The 22430-nt window shown below is 40.7% G+C and overlaps 1 protein-coding gene across 7 annotated transcripts in view; it reads right to left on the reverse strand.

Moving 5' to 3' along the window:
- Patj (PATJ crumbs cell polarity complex component) overlaps positions 1-22430 on the reverse strand; it is a 317812-nt gene that overhangs the window by 113527 nt on the left and 181855 nt on the right. For all 7 annotated transcript variants that reach the window (XM_085686293.2, XM_085686290.2, XM_085686292.2 and 4 more), the window contains exon 29: positions 11582-11673. In XM_085686293.2, coding sequence (XP_085542419.2) covers positions 11582-11673 — 92 coding nt within the window. The remainder of the gene's footprint in view (positions 1-11581; positions 11674-22430) is intronic.

The following is a 22430-nucleotide window of genomic DNA, read 5'->3' on the forward strand; positions in this document are numbered from 1 at the left end:
AACAGAAAGTAAATTATGTAAGGCGGGAAGGAATTAGAATCTCTGGACTGGAAAATGGTGAAGCTTTTATAGAAACAGAATGATTATTCCTCAAAAGGTCAAGACAGAAGAAAGGGGTGACTTAGCAATTGTACTTGCAGGTCTACACTGAAGAGAAATCAGGTCTCAGAGCAGGTACTGCACACCTGTCCAAACTGAAATAACAGGATGCAAAAGAAAGCGATTGCCAAAACAAGGTAATCTTGGCAAAGTCCCTACTTTCTCAAAATAGGCCTGTAGGTCAAACTGGATGCCCCAATGTTACAGAAGAACTTTGAGTGACTAATCAGGCAGCCAGGTGCCCCTGCTGTTAGGTAATATAGCTCCCTTCTGGGGTCTTTGATAGAGTTAAAGATAAATAAATAGACTTAAAGCTTTTCTTAGTTATGATAAAAAGTAAATTAGGTATAAAACCTTAGACTCACAAAGATAAGATAAATAATAGAATATTTTCTCTAAATTTTCCAAATACAAATGGACTTGAATATTGTAACTGTTTCTTACTTGATAACTGTTTTTGTTATATATAATTTTACTATGTTAAAGTTGAAACCTTCCTTTTTTAATTATACAAAACAGGGGAAATACTGTGGAATAATCCTTCTGTATGCTGAAAATGTGTTGCTCTCATTGTTAATAAAAAATTTGATTGGCCTAGCTAGGCAGGATTTTGGAGTCAGAGAGAATGTTGTGTAGAAGAAGGACAGAATCTGAGAGTCATGAGTCAGACATGGAAGAAGCAACATGGGAAGTTCATAGATGAGGTAAAGAAGCCTCGGGAAAGCACATAGGTTAATAGAAATGGGTTTATTTAAGTTGTAGGAGTCGGAAGGAGAGGAGGTTTGGACAGAGTAACTACCACGTAGAATTTCAGTTCTGGAAATGAATAATGATGGCTGTAGAGCAATATGAATGTGTGGTAAGTAAGAATATCTGGTCTATTTGGAATATCACTGGAAATCACTGTTGCTGTCAGGACTGCTCTGTGCCCACCTGTGTGAAATATAATTCACCGATCTATAGGCTTGAATGTTACATGCTGCCAGCAAAATAACATTGTACCAAGAGCAGGAGTTATGTGCCTGAATTGCACAGCAAGTTCATGTAAATTCATTTGCAGCTCCATCTAATAAAACTGCAACCTAGTTGGTGCCTAGCACACTGTCCAGGTGTACATACATCTCAAGCAGATTGAATAAAGGAGAACAGAGCACAGCTAATGAGTTCTGAATCTTACTCTTTGATGGTATTTATTTATTTATTTATTTTTATTATGTATACAATATTCTGTCTGCATGTATGCCCGAAGGCCAGAAGAGGGCACCAGACCTCATTACAGATGGTTGTGAGCCACCATGTGGTTGCTGGGAATTGAACTCAGGACCTTTGGAAGAGCAGGCAATGCTCTTAACTGTTGAGCCATCTCTCCAGCCCTGATGGTATTTTTTTAAGACAGAAAAAAAAACCTTTACACTTGCTGCAATAACTGGAACTTGACATTTGAATTAGCATTTAATCAGGAAAACTCCATGCCAATGACACAGAAGTAACATGTAAAACAAAGCAAGCTATTATATCTATGTGAGAACAATATTTCCTTCTGAAAATATTCCAGAAAACCAAATAGCTTCCAACTCACAACTGGGAAAGGAAACCACCAAGATAGCTTAGGATACCAAGCTGAAAATTCCAAACCCACTGGGGGCTGCAGGGAGTAACTTAACATTCTGACCATGGTTCACAAATGTGTTCCCAGCGAGTTCTCAACAGCTATTATACAGAGTCCACAGAAAAAGGAGGCAAAATAAAGTCCACACGGGCAGGGAAGACAGCTGAAGTGGGAAGATTCAGGACATAATTGGTGTCTTAGCTTGAACAGTATACCATAGAGATTCTCTCTGAAAGACAGTGTAGCACACAGCCTTATTCTCTCCCCTCTGAAACCAGGCTGGGAAACCCATATGTTGAAATATTCAGCCCTTACCATAGGCCAAGTGATGGGAGATGACCATCAGGGAACTGCCACCAACAAGTCCTGCCAGAGGATCACTGCTATCTCACTCCAAAGTCAAGGAGAGGCTGGGAGTGAAAGGAGTCCTCAGTGGAGACCTGTGCAGAGGTCACATGCTCTGCTAAAGATACATGCAGGCTAGCACATTTGGAAGTCCAGGCTAAAGCCTACTGTGACAAGGAGAAGCAGAGAGGAAACAGCTGTGCTAGCTTGTTCCTTCATCACCTCCCGGGGCACTAGAACCCTTAATTGATGGAATGAACTTGGAGCAACTTAAGCCACAGACTTGGCTGGAGGGACACTGGAATCTCACAAAGTAAACAGGAAGGTCAGCGGACCAGCTGTGTGACAGCCAGGAACTAAAAGACTGCAATTGCAGAAACATGCTTTCCTGAAGGAAAGCCACCCATCTCAGAGGAGTCCCACTGCCTGCTTCCACTCTAAGCCTAAGGCAGCACATTGCACAATGGTGGTGACCACTGCTCTCCACCTCAGCACCAAGGGAAAGGTCATGTTCCTCCAGGTTTTATGTGGAAACAGGCACCTGTACTTAGGTGTTTTGTTTGTTTTTGTTTATTTTTTTTGTCTCCAAGTGTGCGTGGATGAACGCTACAGGAAACAAATGAGCCATAGTTTCTTACTCTTTATCTAATTCTATTTAATAGTTATTATTTATGTATTTACTGTTCATGGTACTGGAGATCAAAGTCAGCTTCTTCCACGTGCTAGACAACTGTGCTTCCCCTCAGCTACACCCAAAGCCCCAGAGTTGAAAAATCAACTGAAAGAAAAGTTGATCATATCATCCCCGGCGACTTCGTAAATGGGTGTTTTGAACACCAGTGGATAGGGTTCAAACAAATACAGCCATAATTCCTATAAGCTGATACCTGCCTGTACTGTCAAGGAGCAGAAGTAGCAAAGGAAAAATTACCAGTTCCTTCCAAAGATGGGGTCACCAAAACAAACAACCCCCTGTTTTTCAAAGATACTTTATAATTTTTTAAGAAAGATGGACACAGTGCTTGCTTGTTTGGCAAGTGTGAGGTTCTGTGTTCAATCTCCAGCAACATATTAAAGGAAAGAAAAAGATGGGTGTAGTTTGGTTCCAACACTTCAAATAATTTGCTGAATTCATGTGATTCATATTCATGAATAGTCCTGGGAAACATCTGGTCATTGAGATTGGATAAATCACCCTCACAAAAAGAAATCTTACTGTTACAGGTATGTAAAACCATTCCAGAAATGGCATGGAATCATGACTAGATTAAATGTCCAAGCTCATGTGATCATAGCCATGACTTCAACATAAGATCAAAATGCAAAGAATCTTAACCTCAACTTATTCTGAAAATGGTATAAATATGCTGAATTTACAAACAAATTCAGCAAATGAATACGATTTAGGCTTAAATGGTGCTACAGGTAGTGAGACAGCTTTGCTTGTGAGAGCGTTTGCCACCAAACTTGACAACTTGAGTTTGATCCCTGGAATCCACATAAAGGAAGGAAAGAACCGACTCAAGTTATCCTCTGACTACACACACACATACACACACACACACACACGCACACTCACGCATACATGCCCATACTCTCACATACACATATCATACATAAACGTGCACAAACACAATAATAACAAGTAAGCAAAAAATTTAAGACACAAAAAAATGGGTGTTTCTGTACAAGGCAAGAGTTAGTGCTTAAGAGTATTATGGGGGATCCTTACAGGTCCACTATACTGATCAACAGGAGAAACAGCCTGAATGGCATCAGTGTCTTTGCTGTCCTTTTCCTCTGATCTGTTCTGGATGTCAGCACTAACGTCAGACCTCTTTCTCAAAACTGTCCATCATGTATAGCATAGATGATACCTACTGTGCTCTTGAAGATCCCTCTTTACAGGATCTGAAATCACATACACAGACACACACAGACACACAGACACACAGACACACAGACACACACACACACACAGACACACACACACACACACACACACTAGCAAGGCAGTCCACACAGAGGAGGCTGTATTCAGGCCAGGGATGAACGGCTGAATGTGGCGTGCAAAGAGTCAAGTAGATTAATGATCTTGAATTAATCTTGAATTGAGTACAGCTATATTCTTACAAGGAGGAATGCTTTTCTTCTGCCAATCAATTTCACATGTGCCGGGTAATGCCCTAGCCTTTGGTTTCTATACACACTTGCTTCTTGTTCTTTGGGTCTCAGCTGAGCATCTCTCCCAGAGCGCTGAAGGGTACATAGGTAGCTTGCTCTTTATCCTATAAGTGTATCAGCACTTACAGGCTGATAAGGGATAGACATTTGTTTTGTTCACTGCCTCGTCTTAAGGTGCTACTACATCCTGTACATCGCTGACTACAACAATAAGAACAGTGAACTCGTGCTATATAAACAAAGAGATGGGTGATCCTTTATAAAAGTAAGTCTCATACTGAAAACATAATCCTTCCCTCCTACTTATCAAGTTAGATGTCAGGAGTCAAGAGTGCAGTGAGAGTTTCTTAAAGCAGGGCTCTGAGCCGGTTGTCTGGATGGGCACTGCCTGGAGATGTCTCTGACATTCATATCAATATCATCTTTCAGGAATATGTGCAGGCCACACTATTTTTAATTGCCAAAACAAGACATATGTTCAATCGATACAGCAGGGTGGTTCCCGTGGTGAGTTCACTTTTACTCTGTAGGGTCTGGCAGCTAGCACTAAATCTTTCCGAGGGTTTCAGTTTCATTTGCCTCTTTTAGCCCCAGGAGTTTTTACACAATACACATTTCTCACATGTAATTACATAATGGAGAGTGAGTTGTTATACATGACATTTAATTTTCCATAGTGGGGGAAGGCATGACAGGAGCTACAGGCAACATCATTAATCTCCTTGACTCTCTGCACACCACATACCGCCATTCATCCCTGGCATGAATACAGCCTCCTCTGTGTAAGCGAGTTTGCCCGCATAGAGGGAAAGAACACAAAGTGGAGTGTGTGGCACAAACCAAGAGCCTAGACTGTAATATGCACCCAGATGGGGCAGAGGTGAATAACTTAACATAACCCAGTCTGTATACTTCAGATTTAGTTATGGAACCGTCTAAAGCATAATTCTATATAAAGGGAGGAAGCAATCATATATACTCTGGATATTTACAGCAACTAATGTGCACTAAAGGCTCACAGACCCCAGCAAAGAGCAGGTCAGCTAACGTGAATAAACACAAGTGTTAAGATAACAGAACACGGATATGATCATATGCACATACATCATAACACACTAAGGGATCCAGTTAATTAAAACATTACACGTACCACATTTTTAACAGCATTTTTTCCTGAGTGCTAGTTATACCCTACAACTTATGACCAGTTCTTATTTTTATTTCAACAGTCAATAAATTTAAAAAAGAGTCATCAAGGTATAAAAGTCAATAATTTATGTATAATGGAAAGGCTTGGAAAATAATAATTTCAACCAAGGAAGAAAATGCTTCCAAATAGAAGCACCAACTATAGAAAACACAGTATATAAATGCATATTTAAAATAACATAACCTAGCACAGTGATATGGAGTTTAATCACATCAGTGGTGCTGAGATAATTCAAGAGTTAACTTGCTGAAATTTCATAACAAATTAACTTTTAGCTCATTCAGAATCTGTTCCCCAAACGGGCAAAACAGGGTTCTTACAGTCTGAAAGTAGCAATGCACGAGAGGCTGAAAGACAATGTACGTAAGTGATGAGCTGGGCAATCACGAGCATGAGACGCTGGCCAGCATCCGTGATGTTCAGCCACTGTGGACAGATGGACACCAACCTCCTGTGTTACCCACAATGGGCACATGTATGAACAAACTTAGACAACCCACCACCTATGCTCCAGAGGCCGTAACAGGTGATAGAATGCATGAACACGACAGTCCTCTACCCAGTGCTCCAGTGACCGTAAATAGGTGACACATAGGAAGTGGATGCAGATCTACTAGTGTTCTCCGTTTGTCCTATACAGACAGAGCTGATGAGAAACAAAACATGTGCTTCAAATGGTGACATGATTTGATGTTGCTTACCTAAGCGAAAACCTGACTTATTTCACTGACATGGGGATTCACTCTGTCAGGTGTTTCTCTGCACATTCTTTATCAAAGTTGTCCTACTTCTTGTTTATAATAATATGCGAACCTCACTTAAAAAATAAGTTTCTGATGGGGATTTGATCTCTTTGTGTGTGGGGGGGTGAGACAGGATTTTTCTGTAGCTTTGGAGCCTGTCCTGGAACTAGCTCTTGTAGACCAGGTTGGCCTTGAACTTACAGAGATCTGCCTGCCTCTGCCTCCCAAGTGCTGAGATTAAAGGCATGTGCCACCACCATCCCGTTTGATCCCTTTAATAACATTCCCAGAAAATGGTTTTACAAAGTGTTCCTTGTTTTGGAATATTTAAATATGTAAAAACGTGTTTTATTTTTTATGCTGTAGAACATGACTTTAACTGTGTAAAGGTATGTTACATTTGTTTATGCTGCATTTGTTTAATTATGAAAAGATATGTTGCTGTTTCACCTTGCCTGCCTAAGGTATCTGATTAGTCTAATAAAAAGCTGAATGGCCAATAGTTAGGCAGAAAAATGATAGGCAGGGTTGGCTGGCAGAGAGAATAAGTAGGGGAAGAAAGGAGAAAGAGGAAGAAGAGAGGAGAGACTGAGGGAGACACCTGAGGCCAGAAGCCAGGCAGCCAGACATAGAGAGAGCAGGAAAGTAAGATATACAGCAAGAAAAGACCAGAAGCTCCGAGGAAAAACATAGATAAAGAGAAACAGGTTAAGTTAAAAGAGCTTGTTAGAAATGAGCCTAAGTTAGGCCAAGCATTCATAAATAATAGTAAGTCTCTGAGCCATGATTTGGAAGCTGGTTGGTGATCCAAAGAAAAGGTCTGGTATATTTCCTTTTCCTGGTGGTTATTCATTATGATGGAATGAAAGAATCTTATAGCACAAATTTGTTTTATATAACAGTATCAAAACTGGGGCAGTACAAGAAATATTTGTCAGCAAACTGACAACCTGTGATAAGGCTCACATGGTAGAAGGGGGGTACTGACCTCACAAGTTGTTTTCTAACCTCCACACCCATACTGAAGAACACGGACCACCTATATGTCCCCAAAATACACACACACACACACACACACACACACACACACACACTAAACACCCAGCATCCTGAAATTAGAGAGAATAAAGAGAGTGCATTTTTGTACCATTTCCTCTCTTACTTCTTTCAGTTCTTCCGGCCATAGTCCCAGCTGTCACCACAGCAGCAGACACTGCTGGGTCCATATGGCCAGGCATTCATCCCCACACTAGACCAGGAAACTCACTAAGCTCACACAGCTGAAGTACAAACAGCTGGATTCCAAGTCCGGGGATGATGGACCCAAGGTTTATTCTTCAGATTTTTATCCAGGAACCAGGAAGAGGGAGATGATTCCTCTTTCTAGGTATGCATTCTCAGGGCAATAGTTCCTTTCATTTGGCAAGTGAAGCTTAACTCACTGTCTGCACATAAAATACCAGCTATGTATCAGTTCAGTCCAATAAAACCTGGCTGTCAGCACAATGCACACCTCCGCGATTCAGCTGAAGTTCATTTCCCCATAAATTTCAATGTGGATACAGGAAATTGTACAGACTCACCCCCACAACTTTGCTCCTCCTGCAGACCTGTTCTTTTCTCTTGTTGTTTTCACTTTTGGCACTGTTTATACTGAAACCCGGGACCTGCATATACACGCTGAGCAAGTTCTCAATCACTCAGCTGCCCTGCCAATCCCTTTCTAGTTTTCTATGAAACTATTGAAAAATATTTCAATCTTACTAATTTGGGGAAATGATAAAAGCTAAACTTATTAGACACATAGAATTTCAAATTACATACATATATACTATATATTTAAATTCACACAATAGTAAGTTACTATCATTTTTACTTTGGAAAAGAATCTAGAACTGCTCTGTGGTGGTTTAAAAGAGAGTTATTCAATAACATTTCTGAAAATCCATCAGATGCTGGGTATTATATAATTTAAGGACCTTGCAACAGAGGTACACACTATGGTCTGAACGTATCCCCAAGCCTGTCTGCTGAAACTTAATTACTAGGTGACACTGTGAGCTGAGGGCTTTCTGGAGAGATCTCTGGAGGCAGAGCTCTTGGGATTCGTGCAGTTGAAAAACAGGCAGAAGGAAACTGCTTTGACAAGTAAAGACCTAGTAAGAGACAGGAAGTAGGCCCTTACCAGACGCCAAGTTTGCTGGCCATCCATCAGGATTTGAAGAAATAAATCTCTGTAGTTATAAGCCGCCAAGTCTACAGTATTCATTTTACTAGCAGTCCCAAAGGAACACAATTCCTCATCAGATTAAACCTTTTCGGTGTACACTGATAACTTCAAAAGTGCTTAGTATCATCTTAGCAAATAAATACTTATTAGCCTCCTCAGTCTTGCACATACCATTAACTTAGTAAGTAAATTTTCATTTGATTCACCCTGCTCTAAACAAAGCAACCAGACAAACAAACAAAAACTTGAAACTATCAGAAAACTGAGCTAATCAGGTTCTCATCTCTCTGGAGACTCTCTGCAGTGCTGTCTCCTATGGTCAACTTCATGTTGCTTGTCTTTTTTTTTTTTTTTTACAGGAGGAGGAGGGTTCTGATTCCCAAATCCTTTACTACATTAAATGATTTCCTCTGGAACCTACTCCATTTCCTTTCTGCTCCTTTAAACTGGTAATAAAGGCCCCATCAGAGTTGCAGCAGTAACAGCACTTGTAACTGCAATGAATGCCATGCACACCGTCCAGTTTGTGGATCGTTGTTAGCTCCCACCTACCACAAGAAGCAGCTTCTCTGGAGCACATGCTTTCAATGGCTGAGCATCCCAACAGCATTGTGTAAGCTGTGGTGAGGGCCTATATAAATGGTGACATCACTGGGGCAGTTTCTAAGAGAGGGGAGAGGCATCATGGGAAGCCACGAAGGCAGAGAGTGATTCCGGGATTAGGCTTATTTGTTTTCTGTTTAATCTCCTTGTGATGCTGAGGATGGAACTGAGAGCCTCATGAATGGTAGGTAGGTAAGCACTCTACTACAACTCCATCCCAAGTGCATTTTTTTTCCTTTTAGTTCTTAAATTGTATTGAAACTATGTGTGTGTACACACAAATCCAGATGCCCAAAGAGACCAACCAGAGGCATTCAATCTCCCTGGTGCTACTATCACAGTTGGTAGTGAATGATCAGATACGGGTACTGGGAACCAAATTCAGGTCATCTGGAAGAGAAACACCCTCTGAACCATCTCTCTAGCACTAAAGCTTATATCTTTATAAGAACACAGTTTCAAGAAAACTAACTCCAAATCCATAGAAGTGCCTTAATCTTCTCAGGGAAGTACCCAGTGATTGACTGACTTTTTTGAACCCCTCTTTCAAAGGACAAAATGGGAAACCTTACAACATATGAACCCTGTGTGACACACGAATGTGTGTCAAAACCCCAGCAGGTCCACATCTGTTTAATCCACACACAGCCTTTGCTGAACCTGTGACTTGTGCAGACTTCTTTCAGTGGACATCCTGGTCTTTTTTAATTAATTAATTAAAAATTTCCACCTCCCCATTTCCCTTTCCCCTCCGCCTTCCCATCTCCCCCTCCCTCTCTAGTCCTAAGAGCAGTCAAGGTTCCCTGCTCCCAGGGAAATCCAAGGTCCTCCCTCCTCCATCCAGGTATATAAAGGTGAGCATCCAAACAAACAAGGCTCCCCACTGACTGACCTTGCTTCAAATCTGCTCAGGTTACCAAAGCAAACTCTTGAAACACTTGACAACTGGAAGAGCAAGGAGGATGCTATTGAGGACCCCTCAGCAGGGGGCTTAATATACAGAGACACACAAGAAGACCTCCCCCTTGGGAAGTCAGAACCAAAAACTAGACAGGAAGAAAGAGCTATTAGGTAGGAGAAGAGTATGCAGCTGGAGGGCAGCATCAGGAGAAAGCACAAGGAAGGGTGAAAGGTGGTGGGAAGGGTATTCAGCTGTACCAGTGCCCAACCTGGGAACAAAACTACCCTCGAATGTCAGTGTTCCCAGTAGTGGAGAGATCTCACTGATGGTAATTAGCAACAAAGGGAAAAATAACAGCCATTTTCATCTTGAAAAGGCAGTGAACATTCTTTCAGCCCTTAAGTTTCTCATTGCGCTAACTGTTTTATTTGTTGTGCAGCACTGGAGATGGCCTTGAGTATTCTAGGCAAATGCTCTACAACCATTGAGACGCATCCCCAGCCCATATTGATTACTTTCTAAATTTTTGGCTCATTTATTTTATTTAATGTGCACAACTGTTCTGTTTGCATATTATATGTACCATGTTCACACCTGGTACCCAAGGAAGTCAGGAAGAAGGAATTGGGTCTCCTGGAACTGGAGCTACAGGTGGTTGTAAACTACCATATGGATGCTGGGGACTGAACCTGTGTCCACAGCAAGAGCAGCCAATGCTCTTATCTACTGAGACATCTCTCCGGCATGTCATTTTAAAATTTTGAAACAATGATGGAGGTAGATGTTTTATGGAGTTCATATGAAAAATGGTAACGGAAGCATAAATGAAAGACACCCAGAAATACTTAACAAGCATGGCTACTTACACCACCTACAAATTATTTAATTTTAACTGACATTTCAGTTAAATAACAGAGACTTAAACAAGCCCATCTCTTATGGGTATAGAAAACTGGCTGCAAGATGTACAGACTCCCAACTCTTCCTGACGAGCACTGTCGGAGCTGACTGGTGAGGTGGCTGCGTCTGGAACCCCAAACACTGCAGGGATGGCTTTCCTGAGCTACATTTCTCACTAGCACTTTTTTTTTCTAAATGAGAATGTAGCAAGCTGACCTCCAGCTTTCTATGACCTTGAACTTCTGACCCCGCCCCCAACCTCTGCCAATTGCTGGAATTATAGGCATATACTACTGTATCTGGTACTGAGGATGAAGCCAAGACCTAGCATATATGAGCAAGTGCTCTAATACCTAATACACCCACAACCCTCATCAGCACTCCTAAAAGACGCCCCTACACTTTTCTATGTTCTCTAACTGTTGGATCTTTCAGAAAGACAATAATAACTAGTGAATGAAAAGCCATGGTGAAAACAGTGGAAGGGCCCCATTGCATCTCTATAGAAAGATAACATGTAGCATACAGACACTTTTACAGGAGCTGAGATTTAAACAACGGTAAACTCAACTACCAATTCCATGTTGCAAAACATGGAAAACCAAGAAGAATCTTAGCGTTCAAACACTCCACAGTTTCTTAAAGTGACAGAAAAGTAAAGTGTAGAATACAGTGACTTTGTTAGACAAAACAAAAATAAAAGTCTTTAGCCAAAAATGGTCTCTGCAGAAGAGACTGTATATTTAGGAAAACTTACCTAATAAAAACCAGTTTGACCCTGGTTGGGGCAGTTTTAATAATGGCAGATGCATTTTGATGACTTCTTCCATACAGGATCTGATTGTTTATCTGTTTGGGAAAAAATATACTTGTAAAAATACAACCCATATATTTACACAATGAATAAATTATACATTATTATATATAATATATATTATAAAGTATATGCTTGGGATTAAACAAGAAAGTCTTTACTTTTAATCATGTGTATAGGATTCATTAATGGTAAAAATCTGACTGTTCTCCATAGCACATATTCCCAAGGTTATTCTAAGCAACTGTGAAAAGTCTCCTAAACTCCACTGTGGCTACAGGGAATAAAGGACTCAACTCCTTGACCCTCTGGCTAAACTTTATGAGAAAGGTAGTTGAGCTCATTGCAAAGTTTTATGGCACATATTTCATATTCTATGACTTTTCCAGATTCCTAAAGAATGTAGGAAACAGACCAAACTATAGTATATACAGAGCTCTGGAGGGCCCATTTAACACTACGCTGCAAGTGTATCATGGTTATTACACAGAATAAATCATTACCACAGGAGATATATATTATGTGCCTGTTTTAAGTTGAATTTTAGGTCAACATTACAAAGTACATCTTACTGATAACCAATAAGTCATCTGTTCCTGTCTAAGGTGTACTGGAATTATAATTTGACTGAAGTCACCTAAATATAATAGAATAGTAGATCTAAACTGTTTTATTTCAGATCCTCCCACTGATATGTTATATAATAACTACAATTATTCTCTCTACCATCTAACTCTCCTCTCCCATTTGTTTGATAAGGAACTAGTGACCTGTACTGTTATGTTATCCCTATGTAGCTGTGGCCTTGATAACTTCTACAGTCTTAGGGATGGTCCAGTACACTTAATTATATTCAAGGGGACTGGAGTCTTTCCAAATTGGTGCTTAATCCATCTGCCCTTGTTGTCTCTGTAATGCTGAATCTGAAGACACAATTGACATCTCTTTGAAAACATTGTTTCATCAGAGCAGTTACACCCAGAAAGCAAAGGGAAACAAACACTTCAAATAGTCATGGAAGCAGAATACCCTTAACTGTGTTAAAGGAAGCCCATCCATCCCCATGCCTAGGGAGGTACAGCCGTGACTATCAGGCAACTTCTTCACTCTGCCTTTTATTCTGTCAGGCTTTATTCTTGGCTGAGATCATTAGTCTCAGAGAAGTGCACTGACTCCCACACTCCCCGTTATCTGTGACTCGCTTTCCTATGCTCTAAAGGAATTCAAGCAGCTGCTCCAAAGTGGCCCTGAGAACTGTAAGAAAAAAAGCTGTCGCAGATCATGAATATTCTCTTGATACCTGAAGGAATTCTATCTTCATATAGTCAGGCACTCATCTTTTCTGCTGTTAAACTTTAATATTCATACATTTAATAATGTGATTATACCCCAGATTTCCAACACTAATACAAATGTACAACTACTTTCATGGTTTCACTTTTCATACACACACACACACACACACACACACACACACACACACGGTGGGGGAGCACAGACAGAAAGACACACTATTTCCTTCCTTTGTCCTTCTGCTTTCCTGTGTTTCTGTCCTGGTGCTCTAGAGTAAACTCAGGCCCCTTCACAGGCTAAATATGTACTGCAAGGCAAAGAGCTGCACATCCAACCTAAATAACATCTTCTCCAACTTAGTCATCAGCCAAAGGTTCTAAGAGTCACGAGAAGAGCTATGACAGATCAGTGCCATGGTTGCCACTGTGGTACCAGCAACTCTGGCCTTGAGTGTGGGGGCAGCTGCCTCTTGGCAAAGCTTAGGAAGTGCTACACAGTCAAAAATTGGGAATTAAGCAAGCAACTCAAGACACAGGGAGAACTTTACTAGATTAAATCTAAAGGAAAACTAAGATCTCTAAACAAAAACCAAAACAACTAAAAGGCTACAACAAATTCTTCTTTCTTTCAGCTTTAAAAATGATATAACCAGGGACCAGTGAGCTGGCTTAGTGAGTAAAGACACTTGCAGCCATGTCTGAGGATCTGAGTTTGATACTGGGACCCGACATACGCTTACAAGTTGTTCTCTAACCTCTGTACACATAGGTACACATTCTCTCTCTCTCTCTCTCTCTCTCTCTCTCTCTCTCTCTCTCTCTCTCTCTCTCTCTCTCTCAACTCCACACAGTGTGTACGGAAATTATATCACTAATCAATGGGATTGGTATCATTACAAGACGACACATGATTCAGTGTGGTAGTTCATTCCTGTAATCCCAGCACTGCCAAAACTGAGGCAGGAGGACTGTGAGTTTGAAGTCAGCCTGGGCTATACCAGGAGGCTCTGCTCAATATAGGAAGTGAGAAGGAACATTGTCAAACTCTTTTTATGAGGCTACAATTACCCTAATACCCAAACCACATAAAGACATTACTAAGAAACTGAAAAGCTTTTGTAAAGCAAAGGACATGGTCAACAAGACAAATTGACAGCCTAGAGAATGGGAAAAGATCTTCATCAATCCCACATCAAACAGAGGTCTGATCTCCAAAATATACAAAGAACCTAAGAAATTGAACACCAAAAGAACAAATGGTCCAATAAAAAAATGGAGTACAGACATAAACAGAGAACTCTCAACAGAGGAATCTAAAATGGCTGAAAGACACTTAAGGAAAGGCTCAACAGCCTTAGTTATCAGAGAAATACAAATAAAAACAACTCTGAGACTCCATCTTACACCTGTAAGAATGGCCAAGATCAAAAATACTGGTGACAACTTATGCTGGAGAGGATGTGGGGTAAAGGGAACACTTCTGCATTGCTGGTGGGAGTGCAAATTGGTACAGCCCCTTTGTATATCAGTGTGGTGATTTCTCAGAAAAGAAGGAAACAACCTTCCTCAAGACCCAGCAATACCACTTTGAGTATATATCCAAAGGATGCTCAACCATGCCACAATGACATGTGCTCAACTATGTTCACAGCAGTACTGTTTGTCATATTCAGAACCTGGAAACAACCTAAATGCCCCTCGACTGAAGAATGGATAAGGAAAATGTGGTACATTTACACAATGGAGTACTACACAGCAGAAAAAAATAGCGACATCTTGAATTTTACAGGCAAATGGATGGAGCTAGGAAACATCATTTGAGTGAGGTTACCCAGACCCAGAGAGACAGTTGTCACATGTACTCACTTGTAAGTGGTTTTTAAACATAAAGCAAAGGAAACCAGCCCACAAATCACAATCTCAGAGAACCGAGACAACAATGAAGACCCTAAGGGAAACATACATGGATCTAATCTACATGGGAAGTAGAAAAAGACAAGATCTCTTGAGTAAATTGGGAGTATGGGGACCTTGGGAGAGGGTTGAAGGGGAGGGGAGGAGCAGGGAAGGGAGCAGAGAAAAATGTAGAGTTCAATAAAAATTGAGAGAGAGAGAGAGAGAGAGAGAGAGAGAAGAAGAAGAGAAAGGAAGGAATGGGAAGAAGAGAAGAGATGGGAGGAAGAGGGAGAATCTCTCTACTATGGGAGAATACAGCAGTAAGGAGGCTATCTGCGAACTTCCCAGCAGAACTCCAGTTCCCTCCAGAACTGTGAGGTTGATGTGTGTGTGTGTGTATGTGTGTATGTGTGTGACCTCAGTCACTCTGGCATTTGCTATAGCTGCCCAAAGTGACAAAGGCAATTGCCTGAACTAATTTCTGCTCTTTGAAATGCAACAACTCCACCGGTACAGTTCCTTGTCATTCTACATATCTATGTTAACTTTAACTCTCTCTGCAATCTCAGAGTCTGATATCCAGGTTTTTGCCTTGAGACACACAAAAAGAAAAAGGAAACAGACTTTCTGTCTGCAGGAAATTTCTATGAGATACTTATTATTTTGGTGCTGGGGATTGAACCTAGGACCTCACACATGCCAAAAAGGTGCTCTTCCATTCAGCCATATCCCCAACCCAATCTTTCTCTATGACTAACTCCTTGTCTGCCTGCCTACCTCCCCCTCTCTCTATCAACCATTTATTTAGAGACAAGATCTCACTATGTAGCCTAGGCTGGCTTTGACAGTGTGATGCTCCTGCCTCAACTTCCTGAGGTTGAAGGCTGTTATTAAAGGTGTTCACCATGTCCAGTGCCTTCTATGTGCCTGACCAGTCATTCTGGCTTTCTGAGTTGCTTTTGGGTTTCTCTTCTTATCATTGACAATGGGGGACTTTTGTGACTCTCTAGATATTAATTTCTGTCTTAGCTCTTGACCCCAGGCAATAATAGATATATTTGGGTGAGTTAATTTTCTCCCAAGGCTCTGAAATTCAAATCCCATTCATGAACAAACTAAAGCAACTCCAGGTTCCAAGGCCCCAGACAAGAGTCACGCCTGCGTTTCCAATGCTGAGGAACCATACTGCAAGTTTCCATGCACATGATTTCCCCTCAGGGTCACCCTCTGCCTCTGGGGGGAGAAAGAACAAAACCTTAACGTGAGGACAATCCTGTGCAGAGTGGGATAATTAGTTCGGTATTGGTAGTCTGCAGCAGAAGCAGAATTACGGTTAATCTGGTGAAGAATAAGCCAAAGAATAAGCCAAAGTAAATGGATGTAAATCCTCTCAAACACTGCATAGACTTTCACTTTAAACGTCTTTAATGAGATTGGTTTTAATCAAATTAACTATGCAAAAATATTAAAGAGAAAAGTTTTCAACTACTCCTAATTTCACACAGTTCATCTGAACAGAAGTATAAATTTATGCTGAAAAGCAGCTCAATTAATCTACTCAAACAATGTATCAAATTGGGAATAAAAGTTAATTAACTTAAGCTAGGGTTGAAAATATTAATTATACAAAATTAAAATGTAGTTCAAGTAACAGTTTTGCCCAAGGTTTGAACATCATGTCATAATTTATTACACTCAACCATCTCCCACCCATGTTTTCTTTTATAAAGCAAAATGATGTATTATACAAGCCGATAAACTATCATTAGGGAGCAGAACTGAAACTCGTACTGTGAGTGGCTGACAATGAAATCAGAGTCCTTCTCCCATCTTCACTCAGAAACACCTTCTGAACACCATATTTTAAGACAATAGAATCTATACATTAACTTTAAAAACAACCTTTACTGAAGATAAATCACACAGAAAATCAACACATTATATTTATAACCATCAGCCTTTTAAAATTTTTAGTACTGAACATCAAACCCAGTACCTGGACTATACCAGCGTTTAACCATGGTAGGAAATTTTAAACTTCAAAACTTTATTTTGAGCCAGGGTCTTAACAAATTGCCTTAGGTTCAGGCTCATTCTACCCTACCCAGCTGCCAGTTAACTCTGGATCAAATAATTTCTATGGATTTAGCCTAAACAAGTTAAAACTTAGGCATTAAAATGTCACTCACCCTAACTAAACTTTGAATTAAGAAAGAGCAGGAAAACTGCAGGTTTATCCATCTGTCACCATGGCAACAATGGGAAACAATCACCCTAAGAAGACCTGGTGAAGGTGACATCTATCTAGGTCATAGAAGGATAGCAGTACTGAGAGGAAAATGTAGCAGATAAACACTTTGAAAATGAAAGTTTCCTTGTAGGTCTAAAGAACTATATCTAATGGTAAGCTCTGTGGTGACAGGTTTGGGTATCAGTATTTAACTTTTTTTTTATCACATTTTACTTGTTCTGTGTGTACATGCATATGTGATTTGGGTATCAGTATTTTAACGTGTTTATCACATTTTATTTGTTCTGTGTGTATATGCACATATGGTTTGGGTATTAGTATTTTAACGTGTTTATCACATTTTATTTGTTCTCTGTGTACATGCACATACATATGCATGTCTGTCATGACATGTGCATGGAGGCATTAATGCACTCCTCTCTCTCTACCATGGGCTCTGGGGACCCAGTTTAGGTATGTGTCTGTGACCACAGCATAGCGGGGCTGATGCAGGTTTGTGGGCTGGAAGTTAACTTGGGCTACACTGTGAAATCTGTCTGCAAACACAGCTTTGTAATAATCATAAAATACTTCAAAAAAATCTCTTTTATTTCTTCCTTAAAAAATAAAAAAAATAAAAAGAAGAAAGAGAAAGAAGATGGAAGGTGTCCTATTACCTTCATGCAATCGGCGGGGATAAATAAATAGTGCAATCTACCTCTTAACAAGAATTGCTACTAATACTGCAGAAAAAAAAATGATGGTTTCTGGGAATTTAAGATACTTCAACATAACCTTTGAGGGTATGTGTCTCGTGTGTGTGTGTCTGTGTATGTGTGTACATGTTCATATGCACCTGTGCAGGTGAGTACACTTGAAGGCAGAGGCCAGCCTGGGCTGTCTGTCTTTGAGGGACTATCTACCCTGTGTTTAATGATTTTATTTGTGGGGTGTGTGTGTGTGCGCGCGCGCATGTCACAGGGGCCAGAACCATTAAATCCCTCGGAGCTGGAGTTATAGGCAGTTGTGAGCTGCATGATGCGGCTGCTGGGAAACCAAACGCTTGTCCCCCAGAAGAGGAAGCACTCGCTCTTGCCTCCCCTCCAGCTCCACACTGTGCTTTTAGAGACAGGTTTCTCACTGGGACCTGGGTTCTCTCAGTATGTTAAGCTGGCTGGCCAGCAAGCCCAGGGACGATCCGTCTTCTGTCTTCACCTTCTCAGCACTGATGCTACAAGGGCTTGCCACCCACCTGACTTTTTACATGGTATTGGGGACCAAACTCAGGTCCCCATGCTTGGGTGGCAAGCATTCTACCCTCAGCTATCTCTCCAGCCCAGGCATAGTTCTTAATAATATTCTTAGTTGCTGTGGGACAATGGTTTGTATTTTAATAAAGCACTGATTGGTCAGTAGCCAGGCACATAGTATAGGCGGGACAACCAGACAGGGAAATGAGAACAGGAGAATTCTGGGAAGAAGAAAACTTGGTCTGCAGTCCTGACCTGGTCACAGAGCAAGCAAGATGTGACTGCCTCACTAAAAAGGTACCAAGCCATGTGGCTAACATAGTCAAGAATAATGGGCTAATATAAGTTATAAGTTAATAAGAAGCCTGAACTAATGGACCAATCAGTTTATAGTTAATGTAGACATCTGTGTGATTTCTTTGGGACTTAACAACTACAGGAACCAGGCAGGACAGAAAACTCAGTCAATACTTAGTCAGACAAGCAAATAGGACTCAGGTTATTAGTGACCTGAAATTCCTTTACCAACAATATTAAGTTGGGTATGGTGGAACAGGTAGTTGGATCTCTGTGAGTTCATGGTCAGCCTGATATACACAGCAGGCTACAGGCTTGCCAGAGCTACATAGTAACCCCCGTCTCAAAATAAACAACACCCAATCAGCCAAACAAAGAGAATTTCAAGATAAGATGCCTATAGTAGTAATGTTTAGCCTAAGGTTTCTTTCTTTCTTACAAAAAGGAGGACATGATTAGAAATTTATCTCAATTCTTAGTTATATTTTCCTCATATTCAAAATGTTTCATAAGTCCCTTTGCTGACCTACTCAAAAACTCAGCCACCAAGACTCCTCTCCTCTCCTCTCCTCTCCTCTCCTCTCCTCTCCTCTCCTCTCCTCTCCTCTCCTCTCCTCTCCTCTCCTCTCCTCTCCTCTCTTCTCCTCTCCTCTCTCCTTTTAAAAGTGTTCAAATTTTACTAGTATTGTATATACGGTGTGTCTGTGTGCGAGCATCCTCACAGGTGCATACATGTGGAGTGTCACTTGCAGGAGCAGAGTCTCTCCTTCCACCATGGATTCTGGAGACTCAACTACGGTCATAGGCATTCATGGCAAGCACTTTTACCCACTGAGGCATCTCACTGGCCCAGTTTCTAATTGCAACAATTGTCACCTTGTTAAAAATTGTCCCACAGAGGCACGATGGCATCCCTTGTACCTAAGAATGTTTAGCACATACCTCATACAGTCTAGCACTGCCCTTCAGCATGGGCCCGAGACAGGAGGGCCTGTGTCAGTATAATGAGGACTCAGAGACTCAAGCTCAATGATTATAAAGAGTTTAAGATATGAAGTGATGCTGACAGAATGCAGGCCCAAATCTCCAGGTCCCAAAACCCCAAGTAAGTCTGGGGCCACTGCAACATGTAACAGAATACTCAGTAGGTGTCAGGGAACTCCTTTGCTTCTCTTAATCCTTAATGGAAGCAATCACTCATATCCTACACGGCCAACTCCCAACCCACGCAAAAAATGTCTCCACCTCCCAATTCTCAGTGAGGCTAAGGTAGAAGAACCTTCAAACACTAATCACTCACCTACCTGTCATTCATGCTCCTATAAGCAATGCTAGTCACCAAAAATAAAACAAAAAAATACAAGAAAGTAAAAGGGGGACTGGTGGGGAAAGAGTGGAAATCAGGTGGAGGGGGAAAGAGAGGGTAATGGGAGCAAATATGATCAAAATATGTTACAAAACACAATAAAGTTAGTATATAATTTAGGATATGCTAACTAATCTTTAAGAAGCCCTCTCCTTATCAGTTTGCTTTTTAGCTAAGGTTTCAGATCAAATGTGGTCTGAAGGTGTTTGATGAAAAACTCTAGCAATACTTCATACTTTAAAAAAAATTTTTTTTTCTGGAACTGGGAGTAGTGCCTGGACTAGACAGGGAGAACTTGTCTAAAAATCAAATGAAAACAAAATAAAACAAAACAATAATGATGATGGTAATGAGTCTTATTATTAAAGGCCAGCAGTACTACCCATGGTTTTAGGAATCTATGAGGGGGTCTTGCAATGTATCACCTTTTGGGCAGGGATGTCATACAGCACAATTAGTGAAGTAAAAATTCCTATTATGCAAATGCAAACAGATTGTATATGTGGTCAACAGAACACCCCCCAAGAATACCCTCAGTGTATATTTTCCCAGGCTGTACCTCAGTATAGCCTCAAGATAGTAAAGGAGAATCATGCTGAATAAAGGAGGGCTGGAAGAGTGCAGTACAGTCATTACCAGTCACGATACACACCCAGAAGAACCACAGAAACCTGAGGCAAGGAAGTCACTACTTCTAGTCGGCATGTTCCTTTCCCTATGCCTGATCCCTGTGTTTCAATTTTCCTTAATGATCTGCTTCTTCCATTCTTGACATTTCATTTTCGCTACTAATGTGACTAGATTTAGAATCACCTAGGAGACACATCTGAGAGTGTAGTTCCAGATAGTTGTAATTTAGGAGGACAGATACAGTCTGCATAGCTGGGGTTCTGAACTGGGGGGAAAAAAGGGAAAAGTTGAAAAGATAATCGGAGTACTAGCAGTCATGGGTCTGCTTCCTGATTGTGGAAACATGTGACCAGCCCCCTCATGTTCCTGTCTCACATTCCTGCTATGACGGACTATATCCATTTGAATCATAAACCAAAATAATTCTTCCTTACTTGAGTTGTTGCTGATATTTTCCTTCCTTGAGTTGCATTGGTTAGGTATTTTGTCATAGCAATGAGGAAAATGTCCAATACACCTCCATTTTTGCTTTGTTTTCTTTCTAAGGTCTTAAGATAATTTGGCTCACTGCAGAGACCTCAGAACTTCTGTGAGAACAACAATGAGGACCACAGCAATAAGATGTGAATGACTGCTATTCCTTCCACAAAACAGTAAGAATGGAGCCTTCAGGGATGGAAAGACAATGAGGTGCAACTAAATAATTCAAAACTCCTCCCCTAACAAGCTGTCGTCAGAAACAGAAATGGCAAAAATAGAGCTGAAGCCTTCACAGCTGGAAGCTCCGACAGAAAACCAGGACACGCAATGCAAACTAGGTTTTACACAATAGTTTCTATGCCTGAAAATAAAGCCCAAGTCTATGGTAGAAATGAGGGCAAGCTCTTCAATTATGATGTTGAGAAGCTCACAGGTTGTACATGAACAAGTGCAAAGGAGGACTGCCTTCTTTCTTTGGTTCTTAATAGAGGAGCATGATTTTATCAATTACATTCTTCTTTTAATGAACATAGACTTGCATTACATTTTAAGATGGATAACATATCATATGGAATTGCAATATGTATTAAATACAGCTGTCTGTTTGTTGAGATAGGGTCTTAGTTTCTAGTCCTGACTGACCTGCAGCTCACAATGTAGACCAGGTTGGCCTTGAGATCACGGAGATCTGCCTATCTCAGCCTTCTGAATGCTGGGATTAAAGGCATGTGTCACCACACCTGGCCAAATATGTATTATATTCATATCTAAATCATTCATGTCGAAGCCATTTGAAGTCACTGCCACAGTAAAAGAAAACCAAAAACCTAGTCAATCAATTCTGCATGAGTAGATATTAAGTATTAATTCTATCAAAAATTTGTGAAGAAACATAATTTTGTTTCAATTTTTAAATCCTTTGCTCTTTCTGTTCCTAGACTACTGTCTCTACACCAGGAGATTTTATTACATGAAGTATCTTAGGGCAAAGTTCTCTCATTAAAAATACTTGATAAATGCACCCGGCTGTGGTAGTATTGACGATATGAGCTTCTGAGTGTAAATTAAGAGATTTTATCCCACGGATGCACAGAATCTAGTGATTGACTTACTAGCTTCCAAACCACAGTCCAAATCATACCTAAGCTTTCCAAAATGTTTCAAATATAATTTGCTGGCAAGGAACAGCTGTAGGCCAACGCCGACACCAAAGAAGACTGCATGATGCAGTGATAAGCACCTGGGTGGATCAACTCACTTTTGTGATTATAGTGGGGTTTTTTTTCCTTACGAAAACAATTTCATGACCGGATCTGAATTGACCCCTAGTTTTATGTTTCTATCCCTGGAA

This window comes from Myodes glareolus, chromosome 3 (assembly GCF_982192425.1).
Source record: "Myodes glareolus chromosome 3, mMyoGla1.1, whole genome shotgun sequence".
In the NCBI taxonomy this organism is placed as follows: Eukaryota; Metazoa; Chordata; class Mammalia; order Rodentia; family Cricetidae; genus Myodes; species Myodes glareolus.